Source organism: Coregonus lavaretus (assembly GCF_964263955.1).
Source record: "Coregonus lavaretus genome assembly, chromosome: 1".
NCBI classification, from domain to species: domain Eukaryota; kingdom Metazoa; phylum Chordata; class Actinopteri; order Salmoniformes; family Salmonidae; genus Coregonus; species Coregonus lavaretus.
In genome coordinates this window covers 54,529,615-54,554,459 of record NC_139988.1, presented here as the reverse complement: position 1 = coordinate 54,554,459, position 24,845 = coordinate 54,529,615, and the positions used below count along the sequence as shown (strand labels likewise).

The 24,845-nt window shown below is 44.0% G+C and overlaps 1 protein-coding gene across 1 annotated transcript in view; it reads left to right on the top strand.

Annotated features, from left to right (window-relative positions):
* Nucleotides 1-24,845, top strand: part of cfap46 (cilia and flagella associated protein 46) — a gene marked incomplete at its 5' end in the record, with an annotated part of 109,029 nt that overhangs the window by 41,757 nt on the left and 42,427 nt on the right. The window contains 25 exons of the mRNA XM_084165574.1: nucleotides 274-405; nucleotides 617-782; nucleotides 988-1,057; nucleotides 1,527-1,674; nucleotides 2,920-3,103; nucleotides 3,696-3,849; nucleotides 3,959-4,021; nucleotides 5,936-6,159; nucleotides 6,414-6,551; nucleotides 6,797-6,961; nucleotides 7,888-8,036; nucleotides 8,714-8,812; nucleotides 8,953-9,028; nucleotides 9,596-9,748; nucleotides 9,951-10,151; nucleotides 10,256-10,362; nucleotides 10,618-10,800; nucleotides 10,932-11,064; nucleotides 13,771-13,968; nucleotides 20,471-20,659; nucleotides 20,836-20,964; nucleotides 21,738-21,920; nucleotides 22,111-22,284; nucleotides 22,599-22,696; nucleotides 23,052-23,128. Of these exons, the coding sequence (XP_084021700.1) occupies nucleotides 274-405; nucleotides 617-782; nucleotides 988-1,057; nucleotides 1,527-1,674; nucleotides 2,920-3,103; nucleotides 3,696-3,849; nucleotides 3,959-4,021; nucleotides 5,936-6,159; nucleotides 6,414-6,551; nucleotides 6,797-6,961; nucleotides 7,888-8,036; nucleotides 8,714-8,812; nucleotides 8,953-9,028; nucleotides 9,596-9,748; nucleotides 9,951-10,151; nucleotides 10,256-10,362; nucleotides 10,618-10,800; nucleotides 10,932-11,064; nucleotides 13,771-13,968; nucleotides 20,471-20,659; nucleotides 20,836-20,964; nucleotides 21,738-21,920; nucleotides 22,111-22,284; nucleotides 22,599-22,696; nucleotides 23,052-23,128 (3,593 nt within the window). The remainder of the gene's footprint in view (nucleotides 1-273; nucleotides 406-616; nucleotides 783-987; nucleotides 1,058-1,526; nucleotides 1,675-2,919; nucleotides 3,104-3,695; nucleotides 3,850-3,958; nucleotides 4,022-5,935; nucleotides 6,160-6,413; nucleotides 6,552-6,796; nucleotides 6,962-7,887; nucleotides 8,037-8,713; nucleotides 8,813-8,952; nucleotides 9,029-9,595; nucleotides 9,749-9,950; nucleotides 10,152-10,255; nucleotides 10,363-10,617; nucleotides 10,801-10,931; nucleotides 11,065-13,770; nucleotides 13,969-20,470; nucleotides 20,660-20,835; nucleotides 20,965-21,737; nucleotides 21,921-22,110; nucleotides 22,285-22,598; nucleotides 22,697-23,051; nucleotides 23,129-24,845) is intronic.

Below are 24,845 nucleotides of genomic sequence, written 5' to 3'. Positions count from 1 at the left end.
AATATACTCACGGCCATGTGTGCAGTAATAATTTTATGTTACAACAATGTGCAATATACTATCATCGAATTACTTCAGTAAATGGTTATCTTCAAGGCTTTAAGGTCCCACTCTTTGTAGGGTTCTGACAATCAGTCATTCTAAAAAATGGTGACTGTCAATGTCTACATTACTGTAGCAGTGACATTTTGTCAAATTTCTGACTGGCTGACTGATTATCTGAACTACGTATTTGTCCGCTTATTTAATAAAAAAATGTTTGACCTTTTCAAGGTACAGCCGGTCAGCCGTGGAGGAGATGTTGAGCAATGCTGCATGTCTAAGAGGATTGAGCATGGTCCACAAGTCAAATGGACATCCTCACAGTTACAGAGAAGCCTTGCAGATGCTCCAGTCCAGTGTCAGGTTAGTTTCTGTTATCTGTCATTCCTAAACAATAGTTTGCTCATCACTTTGTTCTCTTTTTGTCTCCCCTACGTCTCTTTCTCTCTCGCTTTCTCTCTCTCTCTCTCTCTCTCGTTCTCGATCTCTTTCTCTCCTCTTTATGTTTCTCTCCATTTCAACCCTCTTCATATCCATTTGTGCCATAACAACCAATGCTTTCTCTCTTCTTCAGCTATGCGGAGCGGGCAGGTAACTCTGTCCTGTGTATGGCTACAGCGCGCCACTACTGGAACAACTGCCTGCCCCTGACTGAGACCTCACTGGAGAGACAGCAGCTCCGACAGCCTCTAGAGAAGATCCTGAAAGCCCTGGTCCACACCAGCAAGAAAGACCCAACTGTAAGAACCCCATCTCGAACTAGCCTGGTCCCAGATCTAGTTTTATAGCAAACTCCTATCGTGTTTCTCTGGTACGAGCCCCTCTCCCAACTGGCTTCTGTACAGTATGTGTATCATTGGTGCTGTCACTGTAAAATTACTCCTATTCAATCTAGTGGGGTTTGAAGTGTTCATGTGTATGATTAATTTTCTCTGGTGGTTTAAGCAAGGGGAAGAGAAGGGATGGTCTACCCTGACTGTGATGCCCTCTGTGACCTCACCGCTGGAAGCCTCAAGTGATTCCACACACAAACTTCAAATGCTCATACCGCACAAACCTTTGACTGCTGTTTCACAGCTAACTACTACTTTTTATTCTATAATCTTGTTTATGACTTTAATTCCATAAGCCTGCTTATTCATTTATTTCCAAAACGGCCTATCTCGTGCTGTATCATTCTCAAACACCACTAGTAGACATGATAGATTAAGTCACATTCCCACGCACACCAGTAGGCCATTAGATCTGTGTCATTTACATCCAAGCAGTCACATAGAGTATTGCCTTTTCCTGAAGTTCTCAGTTACCCAACCTATTCACTCTCTATACACTAGCTATGGAATCCAAATGAATTTGTATTCTCATGATCTATTCCTTTCTTTCTGTGTGTGTGTCTGTGCATTTGTGTTTGCATGTGTGCGTGTGTGGGTTTATCTATGACCGTGTTTGTGTGTGTGCGTCTCTGTCTGTGTGTGCGTGTGTAGGCACGGGCAGCCCTGAGGATGATCTGACCCTGAGAGCAGCCATGTACGGCCTGCTGTTCCACATCCACGCAGACAGCTCAGATTGGACAGGAGCTCTGACGCTGCTGGAGCAGGCTATCAGAGACATGCCCCGCACCAGACACAGGCTGTGAGTGCTGGAGAGAAATGATGGTGGAAATAAGGGAGATAGAAAGGGGGAAGGCCAGGAGGAAAGGGAGAGAGATGGAAGAGGTTAAAGGCTGTGAGTACTACACTGACACTAGGAGAGAACGGGTGAAAGGAGAGCAGGGAGGGAAAAGGTTATACAGGACTGCGGACTTCTATTTGTATTTTTTAGGGATCCCCATTAGCTGCTGCCTATTACTCTTATTTTTATATATTAGTCATTTAGCAGACGCTCTTATCCAGAGCGACTTACATGAGCAATTAGGGTTAAGTGCCTTGCTCAAGGGCACATCGACAGATTTTTCACCTAGTCGGCTCGGGGATTAGAACCAGCGACCTTTCGGTTACTGGCACAACGCTCTTAACCACTAAGCTACCTGCCGCCCGGACTCTTCCTGGGGTCCAAACATATTAAAGCACTTACATTACATATAAAACAAAAGATAAAACAGAACATCATATAACATTATTACACTGCTACATATCTACAATACAAAATGTTTAATACCACCATACAACAATATCACAATGTGTGCGTATGCATGTGTCTGTAACTTTGTTTACCTTTCCTATCACTGGCATCATCACATTTCTGTGTGCTTATTTGTATGCATGTGCATGCTGTATGCATGAGTGCATGTTAATATGCCTTGATATGAATATGACGTTATAAGTAAGTATGTGGGTAGATGTGTGTTTTATGAAATGTCATATTTTGGATATGGGCAATTCCATCATTATGGAAGCCTCAGCAAAAAAGCCTGACCCTTATTGGGTGAATGAGTATAACTTAAAATGTTTGATTTGTAAAATCTACTTCTTAAATGATTTAGTTTTTTGTGTGTGGTTTGTTTCAGCTTTTGAGTGTAAAATCCATAGTTATGAAAACATTAGGTCTTGACAGTTTAGCCGGAGGAGATGCCCTTAATAAAGCATCACACAAGTTTTTCAATGTTTGAAAAGGAAATATGAAACTTAACTTTTTCATGGCCATTATCACGATCATATTTCTGTGGAGTTACTCATGTGTGAGAATGTGATACCCTTTTCACACTACTGAGCCAAGATAAGCTGTACTGTGCTGGCCTGGTTACAGATCCACATAGTTACTGGAAATGACAATGTGAAAAGAAAATGTCTGAGCCAGTATGGTTTGGGTTGGCACGATGGTGTGAAAAGGGCATGAGAATGTGAAACTGTGCTTGTCCTCTCCCTGACTGTGCCCTAGGCTCCTGTTCAAGCACCGGGTACTGGTGAGGGCCCGGCTGGGGGAGAGTGTGGTGATGGACATGCAGAAGTTCCGGGATGAAGGGGAGCTCTACTGCTCCCACATGTGGCACCGAGTGGCGCTGTGTTCTGGGGAGATGCTGCAGCAGTTGGCCTGCTACCAGAATGCCATTACCTCTTTACTGGTAGGGAAAGGGAAAGGGGATGTCTAGTCAGTTGCACAACTGAATACATTCAACCGAAATGTGTCTTCCGCATTTAACCCAACCCCTCTGAATCAGAGAGGTGCGGGGGGCTGCCTTAATCTAGGTCCACGTCATCGGAGCCCAGGGAGCAATTGTTGAGGGGGTTAGCTGGCTTGCTCAAGGGCAGAACAGCATATTTTCCCACCTTGCCGGCTCGGGGAATCGAACAAGCAACCTTTCGTTGGCACACCTCTGCTAATACAGACACATTCACACACACATGCACAAACATATACACACGTGAAGACACATTCATGTACAAACACACCTACACCACAGACATACACATTCAATTTTGCATTTTCACTGTTGATTACTTTACATACATACACATACAGTTATTCAGTGTGCTCTTCGAAGTGTGAAAGATTGCAGCACTTCCTTGCCAGGTCTGAATCCAAGTGGCGCTATTGAGCTAAGGGACTCTAGCAGCATCTAGTGGAAGCTTAGTGCTATTGCAGCCAGGCTCTGTGCACTGCTTATGCTGTAGCTATGAATGGGTGAACCTTATGGGTTTGTTGTGTTTGTGTAGAGTGTGAAGAGTCAGTGGCAGAAGGTGGATTACCTGTTGGAGTTTGGGGAGTGGCTGTACTGTCAGAACTTTCCCCTGGCTGACGCCCAGCACCAGATACAGTGGGCTATCGACATCCTCCTGCACATGATCACAGACCAGGAAGAGAGCAATGGTATGTTTCTTGTCATTGTTATGTGTTTGTATGATTGCTATGTAAAGGTCTGTTAAGTTACTGAAGAATAGTAAACAATTACATTTTTAATTTTAATTTTAATTAATAGAGAAGACTGGTTCCAAGGGTAGCAAACTGAAAGAACCGGCGAGGAGAGAGAATTCCCAACGAGGTACTGATTTCTCTTGGGATGAGTCTACACATGTATGTTGAATGCTGTGTGTGTGTGCTTGTACATGTACACCAGACTTGGGTTCAAATACTATTTCAAATGTTTTCAAATATTTTAGCAGAGGTTGATTGAGCTTGCTTGGACCCAAGATAATAGTCTCAAAACTGCAACCCTGCCACTCTAGCACTACAGACAGGCCAGAGCAAATGGGAAAGTATTTTAAAGATTTAAAATAGTGTTTGAACCCAGGTGTACAGTATGTGGGGAATTCCGACCCGAGTTAAGCATGCGTAACTGGAACGTAGTTCCCTTTATATGCACTTTTCTCTCTATGCGTATTCTGACCTTGAACTTAAGCATGAGAATAGCATCCTATTCACCTGCTATTAGTTTGGGGTGGAGATCTAAGAAATGAAGGTGTGGTGGAGGTGTGTCTACAGATACGCCGTATTCTGACTTTTACTTTATTCCCTCATAATTCCACCACCTTTACTCGCGATGAAATTATGATTAAGGTCGAGCAACCTGTGGAACAACATCTACTTATTTTTTTCTGATAGAAATAACACCATTCTCCATGCACTGTAATTTACAAATTGATAAGAGCTAGGTAAATGAGTAAGCCGTTTGGATAAGGGGATTGTAAATATAAATTACAATTGTTTAAGATCTATTTTACCTTATGATCGCTGGGGACAAATGTGAAACCAGTCATATGGCAGCAAACTGAAGCATATCAACATATCACCTTTTCCACAGTGAAGTTTATGAAATGCTGGCCTTAACACTTGTAAGGATGACATTTGGAGACCAAAGCTATAGGCTTCTGTAGCCATGTGCAAATGACAGTAGGCCTATAGCGCCAAACCTACCAAGTTGATTGATGATTTCTAAAATGTTTTAATTATGGCCAGACTTTTCACTGTATTAAAAAAAAAAAAAAAGTATGGTGTTAAATATTAGCCACTATCGGTAGCCACCGTCAGTAACCCTACATACATTTATTACTCTCACTTTTGTTAGTTTCCTTACATTTTGCATGATTCCATTACATCGTTAGTTTACCTTTATTTCATCTGTCACGTTTGTGTGGTTGTTCCTTAGGATTGCTAGCAATAGTGGATCATATTAGGCTAACGTATTACAAGTTGTGCAATAATTTGGGACATGTAGCCTATTTGAGTCATTATGGAACGCAGACCATACATAGCAGTTTAAACCTGGAGCATAGCGCATGGTTCATGATGACCGTTGTCATCACAGTTCTATGATTAGTGAGGATTATTAGGGTAGATTTATGACTACTGTTCAACCCCTATTGTATGCTGACCTTCCAATATTTAATGTATTGAACAATTGAATATGGCAACTTCAGGATGAATCAAACCACTGTATTTTTGATTCACCAATATATTTACTGCGTAAAGCTCTCCAAATCTTATTCATTCATAAATACATTCTAACCCTAAATAATATACAAGATCAGAATATTTTTAAATCTACCAATTGATGCTGAAAGGAGACGAATATGCGTGTATTTAGGCTTACATGGCTTTCTTTCATTGATCCCTAATATTCTGAACCGTTCTCTCCATATATTCTAGTGAGTCTGTCGAGAAAATTCAAACTAGAGGTACCCAAATTTAAAGGGATGGCTTTAGATAAATGTACTGAAAAACCTATTGAAGGAAAACTCCACAAGAAAATCTGTTGGCAAGTGGGAGGGTTTTCAGATGTTGAATTACATTTATTTGGTGCGTGCAAAGGAACCATGCCTACAAAGCCTGTTACGCACCTGCATAAGGTAAGTCTGAATACCAACTACTGAGAAGTGCGTAGGAAAGGCGTGCAGAAGAAGGCGTACATTTCTTAAGTCTGAATCGGGGCCTATGTGTGTATCCTCCTTCCTTACAGATGAGTCGGGAGAAGGGACATTGCTGATACCAGTGAAGGTTCAGTCCCACATCGGGGTGCAGGGGGTGGTGTCTGGGCCCTGTCTCTCTGACCTCAGGGAGGTGAGGCGTCTGGACAGCCTGGTCAGAGCACACACTCTGCTGGCCGCCATGGGGGACAGGGCATCCCCCCACCACCAACAGAACCTACTCAGGGCCTATAGCCTAGTGCTGCAGATCTGGCAGGTAGGGACTCCTTTAAAAGCGACCACACCTAAGTTGTGTTCATGAGGGCACACCGTAGCAAAACATTTTGTAATAGACAACAGGTTCAGATAGTACCTTTTACGTTTCATGCCTACTGAACACGATCCAGTAATTTCACTATGTTTTATACCAGCAGATGCATACAGTATAAGCCACAAAATGGTTTCTCAGTTGTTGTTTTTTTATTTACGTTTAACAAAACGACGAGTGATAGCATTGCACTCCCATCGCAGGTGTCCATGGCAACTGCACGTGAGGTAATCAGGGAGATGATGAAGAATCCTCTAGTCCCAGCGTCCCGGCCATGTCCCTCTGCAACAGCCAAAAAAGACAAAGATAAGGAGAAGGACAAAGGCAAAAAGTCTAAAGAGGTAGACCTGACAACCCAGACAGACTTCTTGAGAGAAGTCCATGGCTATTTTAGTTGTTTTCTCATTGTATAGCATTGCAAATGACAAGTAATGAATAATACGATATGTTATTTTACCATTGTACAGTCTTGCCAATGTGCAGTTTACAGTATTTGTACAGTTAAATTGTACACTTTTGCCAGCTGAAAGCAATTAGGAATGAATATTATGCCAAGGAATACCAGAGCTTTTCTGTGTTTAAACAGCCACCCCCTATTGAGGAGAAGCCCAAAGCCCGGAGGCCACAGGATGATGTGTTGCCCTCCAGCCCAGAGGAGTGGGCACAGTTCGACTGTCCCGAGGAGGTCCGCCAGGCCTTCAGATTCGACACCAGCCCCCACTGCATCAACAAACGCAGCATCAGCAAACAGGCAGGCACCACTAAGCTCTCTCTTACTGCCTCTGTCATAGAGCTCAATGGGGCCATATTCATTAGGGCACACCGTAGCAAAACGTTTTGCAACGGAAAATGGACAAGTTCAGGTAGTCTGTCCCTATTTCAGTCTGTTTTCTTCCTTTTGGTCCCTAATGAATATGTCCTTGAGTCATTATCGGAACAGGGACTGTTTCAATTGGCCGTGGCGGCTCAGGGTCGAAGGCTTGAAAGCCGGAAACATCGACAAGATATTGATCCTCGTCTTGACAAGTCATAATTTGTTTGTTGGATGTTGTGTTGCAAATCAGAATGTTGAGATGAAAAATAAGTGTATTAAATTAAGCTTAAATTAAAGACATGTAGTGATAATCCTGTGTAGCTCAGTTGGTAGAGCTTGCAACGCCAGGGTTGTGGGTTCGATTCCCACGGGGGACCAGTATGAAACTGTATGCACTCACTAACTGTAAGTCGCTCTGGATAAGAGCGTCTGCTAAATGACTAAAATGTAAATTTAAAATGTGATTGATTTATCTTATGCCACTACAGTATGATAGTATTATGTGACACAATTATGCTTGGTAATCATACAAATTAAATGAGAACATGCTCAGATGGTGCAGTCCTACACAGTGTCAAATATGCTAAATGATGACCAGTCCAACACTTCATGTGATATCAGGCTGTACTGTAGTGCATTTTTTTCTCTGTTCTGTTCCACAAGCTGTATCACCACAGACAAGTTCTTATTGTCTATGGCTCAAAGTTTGTCCTACACGTTCTACACATCAACTTTAACCACTGTCCTGCACTTTAACTACTTATTCAATTACTAATTACAAAGGCATGATGTTAATGAAACAAAAGAGTCATGATTAAGTAATGTATTTACTTCCTTTTCTTCCTGTGTCTGGGTGATTACAGACTCAGAGCTTGTTCTTCCTGGACCTTCTGGTAAAAGAGCTGCAGTCTCTCTCTCTCACCCACCTGACTCTTCCCATACTGCACCTGGCTGAGGTCATTGCCCATGACCTGCTGGACAGAAGAAGCCTCTCTGACCTCTACCGTCTCAGGTGAAGCACGCCAATATGGCGTCAAGAGTTTATTCTTTCTGTGTGTGCACAGGTGCAATACTGCTACTTTCACTGGAAATAGTCTCTGGGGCGTTTTACCAGATACCAGGCTAATACTGGACTAAAAAGCACTTTCAATGGAGATTCTCCATCTACCTTGCTTTTCAGTCCAGGACTAGGCTTAATATGTGTCCAGGAAACTGTGCATGCAAAACATGAAGAACACCTGCTCTTTCTATGACAGAGTGACCACCAGGTGAATCCAGGAGAAAGCTATGATCCCTTATTGATGTCACCTGTTAAATCCACTTCAATCAGTGTAGATGAAGGGGAGGAGACAGGTTAAAGAAGGATTTCTAAGCCTTTGAGACAATTGAGATTGTGTACAGTATGTGTGCCATTCAGAGGGTGAATAGGCAAGACAAAAAATTTTAAACTCAATATTAGGAAGGAGGTCCTAATGTTTGGTATACTCAGAGTATGTTAGTTAAGGCTACTGCTTTTACTTTTGTCTTGTCAATTATTGAAAAATGGTATAGAGCTAAACATTCAATATGAAAGTTTTTCCACATTTATGTCAATGTGTTGTCCAAATTCTGCCCATTGCAGAATCATTGATTTATTGTGAAATATTACCTAATAGTTTTCTTATTTATGTCCTTATTCTAACGTTTTAGAATTGTGAGGAGCTGTTCTCAGCTGGTTATGGAGACATCTACAGTGTACCACGAGAAGCTCCTGAGCCTGACTGGTATCCATGAGCAGGAACAAATGGAGTATGTGTGCCCCACTCTTTCCCACCAGCTCCTGTACATACTGAATACTAATTTGTATTGGATCTGTAGTGTTTACTCTTACTCTGTTACTAGTGTTTTGTCCTGTTTTGATCTCCTGTACATTCATTATTTCATTGCAGGTGTCGCAAAGCTATAGCTTTACAAAGAGAGAGAAACAGCCTGTATATGGATTATAATTGCAAAACTGACAATGAGGTTAGTTTCAAAGCGCCATAGCTGAAATGACCAAGCAGGAGAGACTAAATCTCTGTACCATACAAGGTGTATTATCACTGCAAGTGTTTATAGACCTAGAATTTAAGAGAAAGAAAGCGAAATGACCCCTGAAATGAATAACTGAACTAGTTCTTAGTTTGATTATACTTTTATTATAGTTGAAAGCATGATTGGCAAGCAGCACAGGTGGATTACAGTCAAACGCAGACAGGGATTTATGTCCTAACTGCACTATCATAATGTGAAACTCATATCACATCATTATCACAGGTTCATGAGAGTTTAATTAGTTGCGTCATTAAATTTCATATGGCCATCACTCATGTCAATCTTGCGAGCATTATTAATGGTTGTAATTTCTCATTGCCTTAACCAGAGATCTGTAGCCCATTAACAATCCTTTAGATTTACAGTATGTTCAGACCTAACCTATTGAGTTCATTCCATAATTCCATATTTTCCATGAGGTGCAGGGCCTGGGGATTGAATAGAATTGAGGGATCAGAATTCTGACAATGCTGCCTTTGTCCATTTCTCCATTTACAGAAGTCTGAGGTTGACCACATCCGTCTGTCTGGGAAACAGTGTGGGGATCTGTGTAGTCAGGATATCTGGCTTGATAAGGCTGAGATATGCCTTGGTATGGGGCTGTACCAACCAGCCAGACAGCTACTGGCAGAGGCCCATCTGGTGGCTAAGGTGAGTTCTTTCATTTTGAGTAATTTTGTCAATAGTTTGGTATTATTTGTCTAAGTAGTCCACTGCATCTTTGTGAAGTGTTTCTGTGTTTCGGTTAAAACGTGTCTCCTATTTATGTGTATGTGAAGCTCTTGTCATAACAGTTAAGCAATTATTAAGCAATTCACTTTTATTCTGTTTTATTCTTATATTGTGTGCTCAGGAGCTGGGAGATCAGGCTGCAGTAGGGAGGAGTCTGCTTTCTCTTGCCGTCCTGGCCAGTAAGGAACAGAACCACTCTCAGGCCTTGGCACTACTAGAGAAGGCCCAAGGCATGGGAGGTGACGAGGACTTCTGGTACAAGCTCACCCTGGCCCTGGTGATAGCTACGGTGGCCCAGAGGGGCCAGGATACAGACACCAAGGTCAAGACTGTTCTGTTCTATTCTATTTTATTATATTGAAGCTCATTTACCTCCTCTGAAGCAAATCTTGTCCTTTTCAATGTGACCACTCTCTCCCGTTACAGGCAAGTCAAATAGTAAAGCAAGGCTGTGTAGCCCTGAAATTGATGCTGGAAAAGAGGCGGAACCGAGGTCCTGATCTCAGGTTTCTGATCACGTCTCTGGAGAGCAGGTAAGGCTCTTGCTGTTAGTGTTCTCCAACTTCGGTCCTGGAGAGCTTCTGAGTTGTGCAGGCTGTCGATCCAGCCCCGCAGGAAATCACGTTATGGTCCAGAGTCAGACTCACCACCTTGATTAGTTTGATATTTGAATCAGGTGTGGTACTGCAGGGTTGGATCAAAAGCCCTGGTGTCAAGTGTTCTCCCCTCTGCTGTGACCAAAGCAGACCTCTAGATGTCACTGACTCACTGTGATGTCTGTCTTTCAGAGGGGCGGTGGAGCGTGTGCATGCAGCCAGCCCTGTCGAGCCCAGTGAGGCTCTGTCCACCCAGTCAGTGCAGAATCTCATGGCTGCCTGTGACACCCTGAGAGAGACCGCCAGTGAGTTCCTCCGACTGGGCCACAGAGAGCAAGCTGCCGAAGCTCTCCTGGAGCACGCACATGCTTTGAGGTCAGACATCACCACAACACCTCATAGTACGATCTATCCAATTTGGGATCAATATCATTCATTCATTCATCCTGTCTACTATTCCTCTGTTGGTCCGCTTCAAATCATTCACAGCATGTTCTGCTTTGTAGGATACTGGCTAAACACACTGACAATGAGGGGAAACGGCGCCACCTGCTGGATGCCTACTCCTTCATGCAGCAAGCCGTCTCCGCACAGGAACATGTGGTTCTGAACGCCCAAAGCCTGTTCCCATCACAAGAGGTAAAGCACATACTGTATATCTTCCCAATATCAGCCTTCAAGTCAGAACCTCACAAACAGAACATACCATACAGTTCAAACTCTTAGGTAATACTTTGGACTTATTTTTAAACCCGTTGTAATTTTACTAAACATCACCACCAGCTTGAGTCAAGTTATTCTGTTAGATTCTGATCTAAGGATGACGTGTGTATGAAACAGAAAACAGAACGTGTTTATTTATTTATTTTATTTATTCTGTAATTTTTACCACCTTTTTTCACCAATTTCGTGATTACGATCTTGTCTCATTACTGCAACTCCCAAACAGGCTCGGGAGAGGCGAAGGTCAAGTAATGCGTCCTCCGAAACATCACCCGTCAAACCGCGCTTTTTATGACCCGCTCGCTTAACCCGGAAGCCAGCTGCACCAATGTGTTGGAGGAAACACCGTTCAACAGACGACCGAAGTCAGCCTGCAGGTGCCCGGCCCGCCACAAGGAGTTGCTAGTGCGCGATGAGCCAAGTAAAGCACCCCTGGCCAAACCCTCCCCTAACCCAGCCGACGCTGGACCAATTGTGCACCGCCCTATGGGACTCCCGGTAACGGACGGTAATGACACAGCCTGGAATCGAACCCCAGGCTAGGCTGTAGTGATGCCACAACACTGCGATACAGTGCCTTAGACCGCTGCGCCACTCGGTAGGCCAGAACGCATTTATTGGAACCATATCTCAGCAGTGTTCTTCATTGTAATGGAATTTGCAAATCCTGTTTTGCTCAGCTGTTACAGTTCCTCAAAACAGAGTTCTGGCTATCTGTCCTGGAACTGAAAGCATTTGCAGATGGCAAACAAATTACACTCTATTTAGAGAGTAACTGAACATGTTGGCAGGGTTGAGATTTGCTTGTGAAAAGTCCATATATAGCTTGTCAGAAAGGCTGATTCGCTGCTTGGACTCCTGTCGACCCAGGGCTGCCAAGTCCAAGTCAGTGCTGCTAAATTATTTATTGAATTAATTTTGCCCTTTGTTTCACTAGGGATCTACATTGTTACATTTTCCAAATGGATTATTGTATTATAGAACAAGGAATTCCTAAAAAGGAGAGAACCATTCATTATAAAGCAGATAAATATACCTATAAAGAAGATAAACCTCCTGATCTGCCTGTTAATACTCGCTCAATAAAAATGCCATAATCTGGGGTTTCTTACTGCCCATGGTATCTCAGCCAGTGGTGATTCTAGCATGTAAATCTTGGTGGGGCAAACAAAAACAAAAATGTGTGGATGCATGCCAGCAAAGCCACAACACAACACTAAACAATACATTAATTGCACTATAACGGTGACAAACGGTGCCCACAAACTGTTAGGGCCTACATAAAGCTGTCCCAACAGCAGAGTCCCAACTGCAGAGTCCCAACAGAGTTACCACTGCTACACCTGGCTATCAGCGGAGCCTTGTCTGGCAGCAAAACAGTTCATTCAGCCTTTAAAAAAAACATAGCTGATATGGCTGACTTGCTTAAACAAATGTGGTTTCTACTGACAATTGAAATGTACAAACTATGGCATAAGGGGACGACAAGCGGATAAGAGGCAATATAACTATTTGTTCAGCATGGGCCGTTCTTACAGTGTTCTCCCTTTACACCAAGTCAGAACCGTAGGATAAATAAAGGGGGCGTATAAGCAGACAATGAAAGCTCTTACAATAGTCGATGATTACATTTCTCTAAAACAGGTGACAGAACACTGAGCCAATCACGGCGCAACTAGAGAACATTACCATCCCATACGCTCCGTATTTTCCGCTGTCTGCCTCACCACCACAGAAAGCACTGAGCTAGGCTGAAACCCCTGCATTTGGGAGCTGCCTTACTCAAGAAAGCAAAAAAGAGACCATGTTTTCAAACTGATATGTGACACGTATTAATGCCAAAATAACATGCTAAATGTGGGGCTCTGCCCCACCTGCCCTGAATGACGGGTCGCAACTGATCTCAGCCAAATCATTACTGAACGTGTGTGGCCTCTGGTGGACCCACCTATTTGCTCCAGACCTCAGTTCATATTTGAAGTACATCTTGATCTAATCATGAAAGGACATTGAAATAGCCTCTTGCTTCATTATTAAAACACCTGCTGAAATCTAGAAGAATCCAGTTAGCTAGATACAATCTAGTTTGAAGGTCTAATTCTGCATTTAGGATTCACTGTCTGTAGCCCTGTGCTTTCAGCAGATGGTGCTGCTGCCCCAATAAGTTACATGGAAATGACAAACCAAATATGAAACCAGCAGTGTATATGAATTAATTTACTCTCGTGGAACCAGACGAGTGTCTGGAAATTGCATATAAAGTTTGTCACGGAAGATTTGAGTTCATTTGACCCAATCTACATTTATTTCTTGGTAACTTCCCTTTCATTACGTAGTAAATGAAGGTGTCACTTTTGTTCAGTCTGAAGATGTACATCGATATACATTTATCTTCTTCATAAACTTTTCCATTATAAAGGAAATCAAATTCAGATCTAAGGCTTTTAAAGCTATCTTGCACTGGGTTGAAAAATGAGCTGGGGCCAATAAGACATTTCACTTCTTGCATTTGCATTTACAGTGGTGTCTGTGCGTGTGTGCTTGTTGTTGTAACGTGTCTGTCTGTCTTTCTTTCTCTCTGTCTCTTTCTATCTCTCTTTCTGCCCTCTGTACCTTCCACAGTGTCAGCCCCTGTCTCTCCCAGCCATGAGGAGGCTGTTGCGGGTCAGACTGGCTCTGGCTGAGCTGTCCTTAGGCATGCTGGAACAGGTGTGTGCTGAGGAGAACAGACTAGCCCTGGCCCAAGACAGGAAAGCCTCTGTGGAGAGAACCATTGAGGAGTTTGTACGCAATACACCAGACCTCGGCTCTGTAGAGCAGGTAAGGGCATAGACAAGAGGCTGTGTCCGAATATCCATACTTGTGTTCTAAATAGTAGGCTTTTTGGGTATGCGAAAATTGAACGTTTTATAGTATGTGACCTTTCTAAAATGTTTTACGCTTTAAATACCAGGATGTCATACTCATTTCGCTTTTCATCAAGTAGAATTCGCTGCACACTGAGGAAGAGAATCATATTTTCACACTCACTTGTGTTTGACAACAGTTGATAACAGTGGCGGCTGGCCGATAGAGGGCGCTAGGGCGCCGCCCCCTTAAATAAAATTATTTTAAAAAATAAAATAAAAAATAAATAAAAATAATAATAATAATAATAAAAACATCAGTATGTCAATATTTGTGTGTTTGAAATATGGAATGCACACAGTAATATGTGTAAGATATGATAGAAAATCATATTCGCAACCTTTCCTCTGCCTGTCAAACGCCTCGTCAGCTCTGGGCGATACAGAAAGTGCCCCGAGGAGGCGGGTCTACGTAGCAGTTAAGCCAATTGCTAATTTAAGATATGAATGTATGACATAAAATGTAGCCAATCAGCGATCTTAAATCGAATCCAAGGAGGGCGATTATTTTATCGCCCCAAGCTCGCCCCTGATAAAATAAGGACCGGGCTCCAGTGGCGCCATTTTTACTAGACGACAATGGCGAGCGCAAACGTTACTCCTCCAAGACCCAACCCTAACTCGGTGAAATCTCTCCTCCAAGATCCGTTTGAGAGGAGAACTTTGTCAGAGAAAGTTCGGGTGAAAGAGCTGGGCCCAGATCAACCTGACCTCTCAATCAGACAGCAGGCTAGCGAGAAAGGGAAGCAGTATATGCGCGGCTTCTCCCGTAGCTGGTACACCAGGAAGGCTTGGCTAGCTGGGTGCACTGATGCTAATGCTTTATTTTGCTTTCCGTGCTTGCTTTTTAAAACGACGGGGTCAGATTCAGCATGGACAGGTACCGGAGTGAGGGATATGAAGCACCTGTCAGAGAAGGTAAAGAAACATGAGAACACCAGGGCACACATGGACAACTCTGTAAAGCTAGCTGTATTAGGAAGGGTGAACATTGCTACGCAGCTGGATGACGGCCACAGGATTGCGGTGAGGAAACACAATGAGGAGGTGGATAAAAACAGGCACATTCTATCCAAAATTATCGATTGTGTGAAGTTCTGTGGGGCTTTTGAGTTGGCCTTGCGTGGGCACGAGGAGACTGACTCCTCGGACAACCCCGGCATTTTCCGGGGCTTAGTGGATTTTGTTGCCTCCCTCGACAGTGTGCTGGAGGAGCACCTGAAGACAGCTACCGTTTTTAAGGGCACGTCAAAGACGATACAGAACGAGCTGTTGGACTGTATGCTGTCAGTGCTTAAGGATTACATCCTGGAGGAAGTAAAGAGTGCTGATTTTATCGCCATTCAAGCTGACGAGACGACTGACGTTTCCACCCACTGCCAGTTGGTCCTTGTGATACACTACATCGATGCTAAAAGTAACGTCCAAGAGCGTTTTTTCGAGTTCATTTTGATCGAGAACGCAACCGCCGACACCATCGCTACAGCGCTGCTGGAGAGGCTCAGCACCATACTCTCACATGGACAAAAGGCCAAACTTATTGCCCAGGCTTACGACGGAGCAAGTGTGATGAGGGGAGCCACCGGCGGAGTGCAGCGTAAAATAGTGGATGTGTACGAAAATGCGCACTACGTCCACTGCTATGCACATCAGCTGAACCTCATCATGCAGCAGGCTACTTCACGCATCCCCAGGATCGGCACTTTCTTTTCCGACCTTGCAGGATTTTCTGCTTTCTTCTCCAGGTCTCCCAAGCGAACCACCGTGCTTGACGAAGTGGTTGCGCATAGACTCCCCAGAGCCTCTACAACACGGTGGAACTTCCACAGTCGCGCTGTAAACACTGTGTACGAGTACAGGGATGACCTCCTAACGTGTTTCCAGACCATCAGAGACTCTGGGAACTTTGATGCCCCGACTGTCAGAGAGGCGGGGGGCTTTGTGAGGATGCTCGAAGACGAGGCTTTCTGTTTTTTCCTGGCACTGTTCCACAAGATCATGCCAAATGTGGACATGCTTTTCAGCCAGCTGCAGAAGAGGAACATCGACCCTGTCTTCATTAAAGCACTTGTCCAGAGGTTCACAGACAGCATGCTAACAATCAGGTAAATAACTATATTTACTATTGGCTGATAAAGATGTTGTTAGAAAGATGAATAGTTCACTTACAACAGTTTAAAAGCCTAAATGTGTCTGGTCATCAAAGTGAGTGATTATCATAGAGCCGTCACAATTATATTTGTTTTAGTATTTTAAAAGGAAAGAGAAGACACAATCAGACGTTGATAATAATGCAGGAAAGTACTACACAGTTTGTAATAATTATTCAGGTGTCCACCAGGTCAATTTCTAGAAGAGGCCTAGTTGTTATTGAAGATTAACTTTATTGCTAAGTGCACAGCAGAACAAAATGATGTTGCATCCCTCTCACAAATGTAATAGAAAAAGGCTTTAAAACGTAATAACATCAGTTAATTATGTACATCACAGGTTAAAAGCAGTTACTAGACATAGTTTGTGTGTATATACACACTATCTGTCTGTCTGTCTGTCTGTCTGTCTGTCTGTCTGTCTATATATATATATATATATATATATATATATATATATATATAAAAGTCACTGGTTGTGTGTTGAGGGGGAATTACAGTGAGTTAAGAAGTCTGATTGCAAGTTATCAAATTAAACTTTATTTTTTGGACCCAGGGCCTCAATTCCCTCTTTGTGTGGGGACAGCGCATCTGACGAGCAGCAACAGCCCATCAAGCGACGGAGGATGCTGGGACCAGGAGAACAACAGAGGTTGGCTATAGAGGTAAGTTGTGATGTAATTGTCAGTGTTTCCCCCTAGAACTTTTTTCAGGCCTGGTAGTATGTAGCCAAAACCCTGAACAATCAGCACCTTGGTAATCATATACTTGAGTTGGACATAGGCATGTGTCAGTCAGGATCACTTGCATCAAAATAGCTTAATTGCAAATTAAAGCTGATGATGTATCTTTTACAGGTATGTGATACCATCCTGAGTCATGCCAAAGAGAGGTTCTCCTTCACCCAGCACCTCATCAGCGCAACACTATTGCACGGAGAGTTGTTCCCACAACACAGTGTGAAGTTCCCCGATACAGCGCTTGAAACAACCGTGGAGGCGTACCCCATGTTGAACAAGGCCAAGCTCAAAACCGAACTGTCCCTCATCTATGAGAACAGTGAGTTCAAGGCTTGTAGTGGTGCAGTGCCCCTGTACCAGTTCTTCATGGAGAACAACCTTCAGAGCACTTTCACAGAGACTGCCAGCCTCCTCAAGATCCTCATCACCACACCCATGACAACTGCTGAGTCAGAAAGGTGCTTCTCTACACTGAAAAGGATCAAGACCTTCCTGAGAAACAGCATGACACAGGATCGCCTGAACGCTCTGGCCATGCTCTCCATGGAGAAGAAACTTGTCAGGGACATTCCTGACATTAATCAAAGGGTCATTGAGAGGTTTGCCACTCAGAAGGACAGACGGGCAAAATTCCTGTACAAATAAGATGACAGACACACACACACAGAGCAGCTCTGGCCGCATGTTTCTTTGTATATAGTTGACCTTAGCATAAAAAATCCAGTTATATATGGTACTCTAGAAAGTCTTAATAGTGTCTTTGCTAATATTACTGTATATATGTTGTTTTGTATCAATTAATTGTTGCAGTTCTGGAGCACATTAACAATTAGTCACATTTAGTATGATCATAAAATACTGTATGCTATTCTTCCAGTCAAAGGTTTGAGTTCATCCACTTGATATCCATTTCTATATTATACATCCTTTTATACAGTGTAAGATTTCCTATAAACTTTATAATAATTTCATGTTATTGTCCACTTTCCACTCTGTTCTGACAGCATGCCTGTTGCGTTGCCTGTTTACTACCAATGGTGAAAAGTTCACTTTAAATGCAAATGAAAGGCTTGGGTTTGTGTAATATGTTTTTGTGTAAGAATGCCTCAACTTTTTAATATTGGCATTAAATAATTACTGAATGTTTCACTGAGCACTGCTGTCCTGCAGTTTGTGTTAAAATATATCGCGATGGTTACAGGAAAAAAAAAGTATGGCACAGCCCCACCGAGAATATTTTTCACCAGCCGCCACTGGTTGATAATCAGAATAGGGGATACGCTCAACAAAAAAAAGAAGGAACAAATGGCAGCGAACAAGCGCGAACGCGCATTCAGTATGAATGAGTAGTATGTTGATATTTGTTGCATACGTTTTTACTAAACAGTACGTTCTAAATAGTATGTAGTGCTATTAGTACACAGTATGTAATTTAGTAGTAGACAAGACAGATTTCGGACATGGCCATAGACCGTCAAGCCCCGTTTCACTGGCACTTAAAATTGGGGCTGGTGATGCCGTTACTATGCAACCACCAAGCTGATCATTGCTGGAAGCTGACACAACGTTTAGCTAGCTCGTCTGAGCTTGTTGCTGTTAGCTAGCACATGGACAAGCAGTACTGCAGTAGTCTGTTATGCTAGCGACGACGCTAACCATTTAGCTAGCTAGCTAACGTCAGCAAGCTAAATTCATGGCTCGGAGTCTGTAAGGCACTGGCAGGAGTATGGGGTAACGTTAGTTACAGCATGGTGAGGGTGAATTAAATTCTTCTTCTTGCTAGCTAGCAACATTAGCAAAGCTAGCTGCAGTTACATGTTGGCTACCTAGCAACATTACATCATTTCTGGAGGCAGTGGAAATTTGACCTAGCCCACCAAGGCCAGCCCAACCTGGGTTGACTTCAAAGTCCCAATGGAAACGGGGCTTAAGCCAGTGTCAATGCGATCGGTACCCCTCCCCTTGGCCCTAATTACCCCTTCAATGTTTGCAGATCTGTAAGGTGAAAGTAATATGGTGGAAGCTTTACCACTACACCTATACAGCCTCTTCAGACATGCTAACATCAAGGAATTAGTGCCAAGGGGGAGGGATAAGGAGCAATTTGGGACTGGTGGATAAACATAGCTAAAGAAAACTACTAGCCTACACAGTTACAAAACTATTTCCTCAATTCTGGGAGGATTAATACAAGTCAATGCCTGACTTGTGAGAGCGGGATAGGAGATTGCCGATTGCATCAACTAGCGCTTTGAATTGAACATTTTCGATCTAATATTTATGTGTGAAGCTGATGATTAAGCTCAGACAGAGGAGGCCTCGTGGGATATGGGCATGCAGACTGCAGAGCACACACTCCTCTGGTCGATCTTCAGTAGTTCTGTGGGAGGAGCGCAATCATGTCTGTCTGATAGTAAAGGGCTTTTCTCCCAAAGTGAAATCTCCACCACTATTTATGGGGCTGATCTGATCAATACTGGCAGTGATTAAGCTTATTGCTGGATGACTCGCTTCATGTTGTTTCTCTCTGTTGCTGCTCCCCGTAATATCAGCTCCCCCTTGAAAAAACTAAGCGAGATCTCACTAAGAGTAAGATCTGTCCTGTAGCTACAACCTTTAAGGTTTTTTTGTTGAGAAATGGCCCTTCTTCTGCAACCAAGACAATTCATTAAACCAATGTGCTTTTGATTTGGAGGAGTTTGTGTTTGTCTTGAAATTCCCGAAATGTGTACACGGGAGGGAGAAGCTCCTCCATTAGAAGAAGTCCAAGTAGGTTTTGGAATAAGGATTAGGCCTACCTAGTGCAGTGTTTCCCAACTCACTTATAAATGTGACCTGTGGAATGCACATGGAATTTAGACTTGGGAGCACTAGTGCCAGTCAGATAATACATTAAATGGCACATGGTTACAACTGTATCGTTGTTTCAAGTCCAGTGTGCTCAGGCTGTTGTTACATTTGTATCATTTGAGGGGCGTGCATCACCAGCAAAGTCATTTGTATCATTTTTCTTCTGTGAAAACCATTAGCACAGGCAAATCTGATTTAGGTTTATGCAGAGTCATTTATTTCTTAATACATGGCTCTGGGCTTAGCTATACCACAGCCCTGCCATAGAAACAAACAGAACATGACTTTGTGTCCGTGGTTGCACCTTTTATAATGCAGAAAACCGCTCGTTTGTAGCCCAAACCGTTCAAAACTAAAGACCTATTTTATCAGAGCTACATTTTCTTCTTGGTGCAGATTCGCGGGACGCTCTTACAGGGGTACACACAAATTAACTATCATGAGTAAGGAACAATCAAAACTATGAAAATATTTCAAATAAACCCTATTTAATCTCTCAACTTTTGTCACAGAAAATAGATGATTTGCAGTATGGATCAGATGAGATGCAGGTCATTACCACTAAATAAATGAATAGGGACATTTTAGGTGTGCCGCAGAATTTCTTCCTTTATACATACCTCCATTTCCTCTGTGGCCCCCTCTAACCACCCCCTCCCCTTTGTTCCCTCTGTAGGAGTGGATATCTACAGGGAGGACCCTGGGGCAGGTGGCTTTGAGCCAGCTGGCCACGGTCAACTTCCTGTCCCTGGGCTGTGTGGAGACCAGAGCCAGCTCTCTGAGCCTGATGGGGAAGTGCCTGAGGCTGCTAGCCATGCAGAGAGACCCGCTCTACCCCTTCACCCTCTGGGATGGACACAACCTGGTACGGACACTCTGACAGACATTACCAAAAACAGTAAAAATTGACTAAAATTGACTTTTAGGGGGGCTCAAAGTGACTTTTAGAGATGTCATTCCTCTTCACAAAAATCTAAGAGCTCAAAAACAATTGTCAGCGTTCATGACCAGATTGTAAACTAATCTTGATTCTATGAACAGGAGGAGGACCAGTCAGAGTCTAAAGCCAGCCCTGAGGAGGAGGAGGAGGAGGAGTTAACCGGAGAGAATGGCCGAGAATCAAGCAGAACGGAGCCCAGACATTACACAGCCAAATGTGCTGAGTTGCAGGTACTGTATAGTCTACCTGGAACCTTTCCTCCACTTTAATCTGGTGTCTTTAGACAAAGCCTAGTCTATCTTATCTTCAACAGAAGTCACGTTCTTGGCTAGTCTTTATTTATTGTAAAAGACAGATAGTCTTTATTTTAAAAGTAATCTTGGTTACCCAGAAGTAAAAATTATCTCATTAAAGTTTGTAGTTTCCTGTTTTACTTCTGGGGGGAATGCTGTTAACAATTGTGATTACCTTTGTGCAAAGGAAGGAAGCGAAGTCTCCTCCCTCGCAAACGGAAACTCTCGGCCAAACCCCTCCCTTCCGCTAATTTCACCCGTGTTTATCATGGCCAAAAAGGACATTTTTGTTTTCATTAATTTTTACGATACAGCCAATTTTGACTTTGTGGCTGTGGAATCTAGTGGAAACTGTTTATCATCCGCACACGGGCTTGAAAATCACAGCACAAGTTTAAGCACCGCCCAATCCTGATTCGTCCAAATAATCAATGACGAAAACCCCAAACCAGGAACTACTGTTGCTCGTAATCACATAATTCTACGTGCGCTTTGACAGATTCTCGCAGTTTCATCTGTCCACGAGAGATTATATTAAAAGTAACCTAAGAATGTCAAGTCCATCCAGAAATGTAACTCTGAAGTTGGTGCAATAGATGAATAGCAAGTGGCATAATGATAGCATGTTGGCATACACAACTTGTAGCTACTTGTGTTCTCTCTCTCTCTGTGTGTGTGTGCGCGCGCGCCCGTGTGCGTGTGTATTCCAGAGGAGAAAACGTTCTGCCCAGCAGCTGCTGGCTCAGGCCAGTGAGACTTTAGCCCAGGCCATCAGCCTCTCCCTCCAACACAAACTCCCCAGCTCCATCCTCTCAGAAGCCTGTCTCAATATGCTGGAGTGTCACGGCCAGTTTGACCCCTGTGCCACCGGTCAGTACCTGGCCCTGCTCCAGGTACAGTGTACATGCATGTGTATGTCCGCGTGTCTGCACGTGTGTGTGCAAGTGTGCGTAGTTAGACGCTGTTTTGGTCACTGTAAAATGTGTGTCACAGTCTAACTGTTTGTGTGTTAGTGTCCCTACTCCCCTTATAGCAGATATTGATTGTGTGCTTTTGCTCATCTCTGTTAATCTCTATTCCCAGAGCTGCTCCTGCACTGCTATGATGGCTGACATTCTAAGATCTGCTTGCACTGACACTCGTGTGTCCCAGCTCTCTACGTTACTCAACCTACACAGGAACCTGCTCCCCTCACAGGAGGAGACCCCCACTAGTCTGCTGAAGGGAGTGGAGGACTCACTCAATGGCCTCTCCAAGGTACCGTCCCACAAAACACCCTCAATACAACATATGTTTTCTAGGCACCATAGAGATACACTTGAACCCCCATTACTGGTTCCTCATAAATGTAATGCAATATATTAAATATGCCTTGTTTTGTTTCACACATTGAATGCCATGTGGTCTCTCTGTGGTGTATCCATCTTTCTTAGCTGGCTAATTGCCCTTAAGAGTGTGTTCATTACAAGCTTTGGATAAAGTATTTATTTGCAGTTGCCATTTCAATTATGTATCAACATAAATAATGTACTCAGTATAAATGTATCAGCATGTATCAAATCCGTGCCCAGGCCTACAGCCACCTGACCATCAACCCAAGTCACCTGAGTCTCCTGGGAGAGCTGCCCTCTAACCTGAAGATCCTGCTGCTTCAGCACACACAAGATAGGTACATGTCAACGGGGGCTTTTAGTCTGTCCACCGTGTGTCAGACACACACAAGCCCACAAGTCTACTCTGGCACCATCTGTTACGCTGGCTCATGGTCTGTAATGTTATGACCGCGTGGTCACATTTCACATTAGGTTAGTTTACATACATTTTCTGGAGCAGAAGTGGCCTGGGTGCAATACCTGATGATGCCACAAGAGGGATAGTGTCATCCTATGTCCTCTGTAGAATCAGCACAGTCGGACTCCTGCTATACCATTTTAAATACTTCACTGTAAATGCCACCCATACGTATAAAGTACTGTCGTGACACAGTTTGCAGGCAAATAGGTGAAATGTGTGTTCCTTTTTAGGTCAACTCTCTATGGAGCTTTCTATGAGAGGAGCAAACTAACAGAGAGTCAGAGAGGGAAGGCCATGCAGGTTTCTGGTGAGGCTTCTCAACCTTTGGAATATTTTCATTTAGTACATGTTCAGTAGGTGGTAACCAGTAGCACACTTGCATTTATGGGATAAGAAGATGGATGCCAACCTTTTAAAGGTTTATTTTTGTGTGTGGGTGGGATTTTCATTGCTATGATATGCAAATCGTTTTTTAAGACTAGGCAAAAAGTCCATTGATATGCTGCAGCACTGACCTTAAGTGTTATCAGCATTCAGAATTAAACTTTAAAGAAATAAATCATTCCAGCGTAACATTTAGTACGCCAGGTCTCTCCCTAACAACAGGGCCCATGAAAGGTTCAGAGCTAATTTAGACAAAGAGACACATGCAAAGATGTACACCTCAAGCTGAACCTCGGCAAGACGGAGCTGCTCTTCCTCCCGGGGAAGGACTGCCCGTTCCATGATCTCGCCATCACGGTTGACAACTCCGTTGTGTCCTCCTCCCAGAGTGCGAAGAGCCTTGGCGTGACCCTGGACAACACCCTGTCGTTCTCCGCTAACATCAAGGCGGTGACCCGATCCTGTAGGTTCATGCTCTACAACATTCGGAGAGTACGACCCTGCCTTACACAGGAAGCGGCACAGGTCCTAATCCAGGCACTTGTCATCTCCCGTCTGATTACTGCAACTCGCTGTTGGCTGGGCTCCCTGCCTGTGCCATTAAACCCCTACAACTCATCCAGAATGCCGCAGCCCATCTGGTGTTCAACCTTCCCAAGTTCTCTCATGTCACCCCGCTCCTCCGCACACTCCACTGGCTTCCAGTTGAAGCTCGCATCTGCTACAAGACCATGGTGCTTGCCTACGGTGTCACGGTTTTCAAAGCCAGAACCCAGAAGCAGACCAGGACAAGGTAAGTTGAAACAAAGGTGAGTGTTTATTTAACAGATCCACGAGTGAGGCTGAATAATCCAGGGAACAGAGCGGGCGGCGTGGATGGGTTGTTGAGGGTGCAGTGGTAGGTCCAATAATGGCTCGGCAGCCGCCGACCATCAGGCAGAGGTTGGGTGAAGGTTCCGGACGAGTGACTGCAGATGGAACAAAACGGAGGTAAGTACACAACAAGCAAACAAGGTGCAAAACAACAAAACTAACGCTATATGCTCTAAGGCTGATCCACTGATAAACATACTGTTCATGGCTAACGATCCGGCAGGGAATGGATGTTAGGACAGAGCCTAAGAAGGGTGATGATCAGGACCAGGTGTGCAGATTGCTGATGGGATGCAGGTGCGGAAATCAAGAGAGCTCCCGCCTAGCAACGTTGCCCGGCAACCAGGCAGGGAGCGTTCCAGAACCCTCGGGAAACTGGAGATCCCGAGCAGAAAACTAGTAACCTAGACAGGAACCGACTCAGACTGCAGGGTTCGTTACAGTACCCCCCCTCCGACGAACGCCACCGGGCGGACTCCCCGGAGCGCCAGGATGGAGGCGGTAGAAGTCACGAATGAGGTCAGCATCCAGGATCTGTCGCCGCGGAATCCAACTCCTCTCTTCAGGACCATACCCCTCCCAGTCCACGAGATACTGGAAACCCCGGCCCCGCCGTCTGGAATCCATGATGCGTCGCACCGTGTAGGCAGGACCACCTCCGATCATCCGAGGAGGAGGAGGAGGAGGCGGAGGAGGCAACAGAGGACTGAGGAGAACAGGCTTGAGGCAGGAGACATGAAAGGTGGGATGGACTCTGAGCGTTCTCG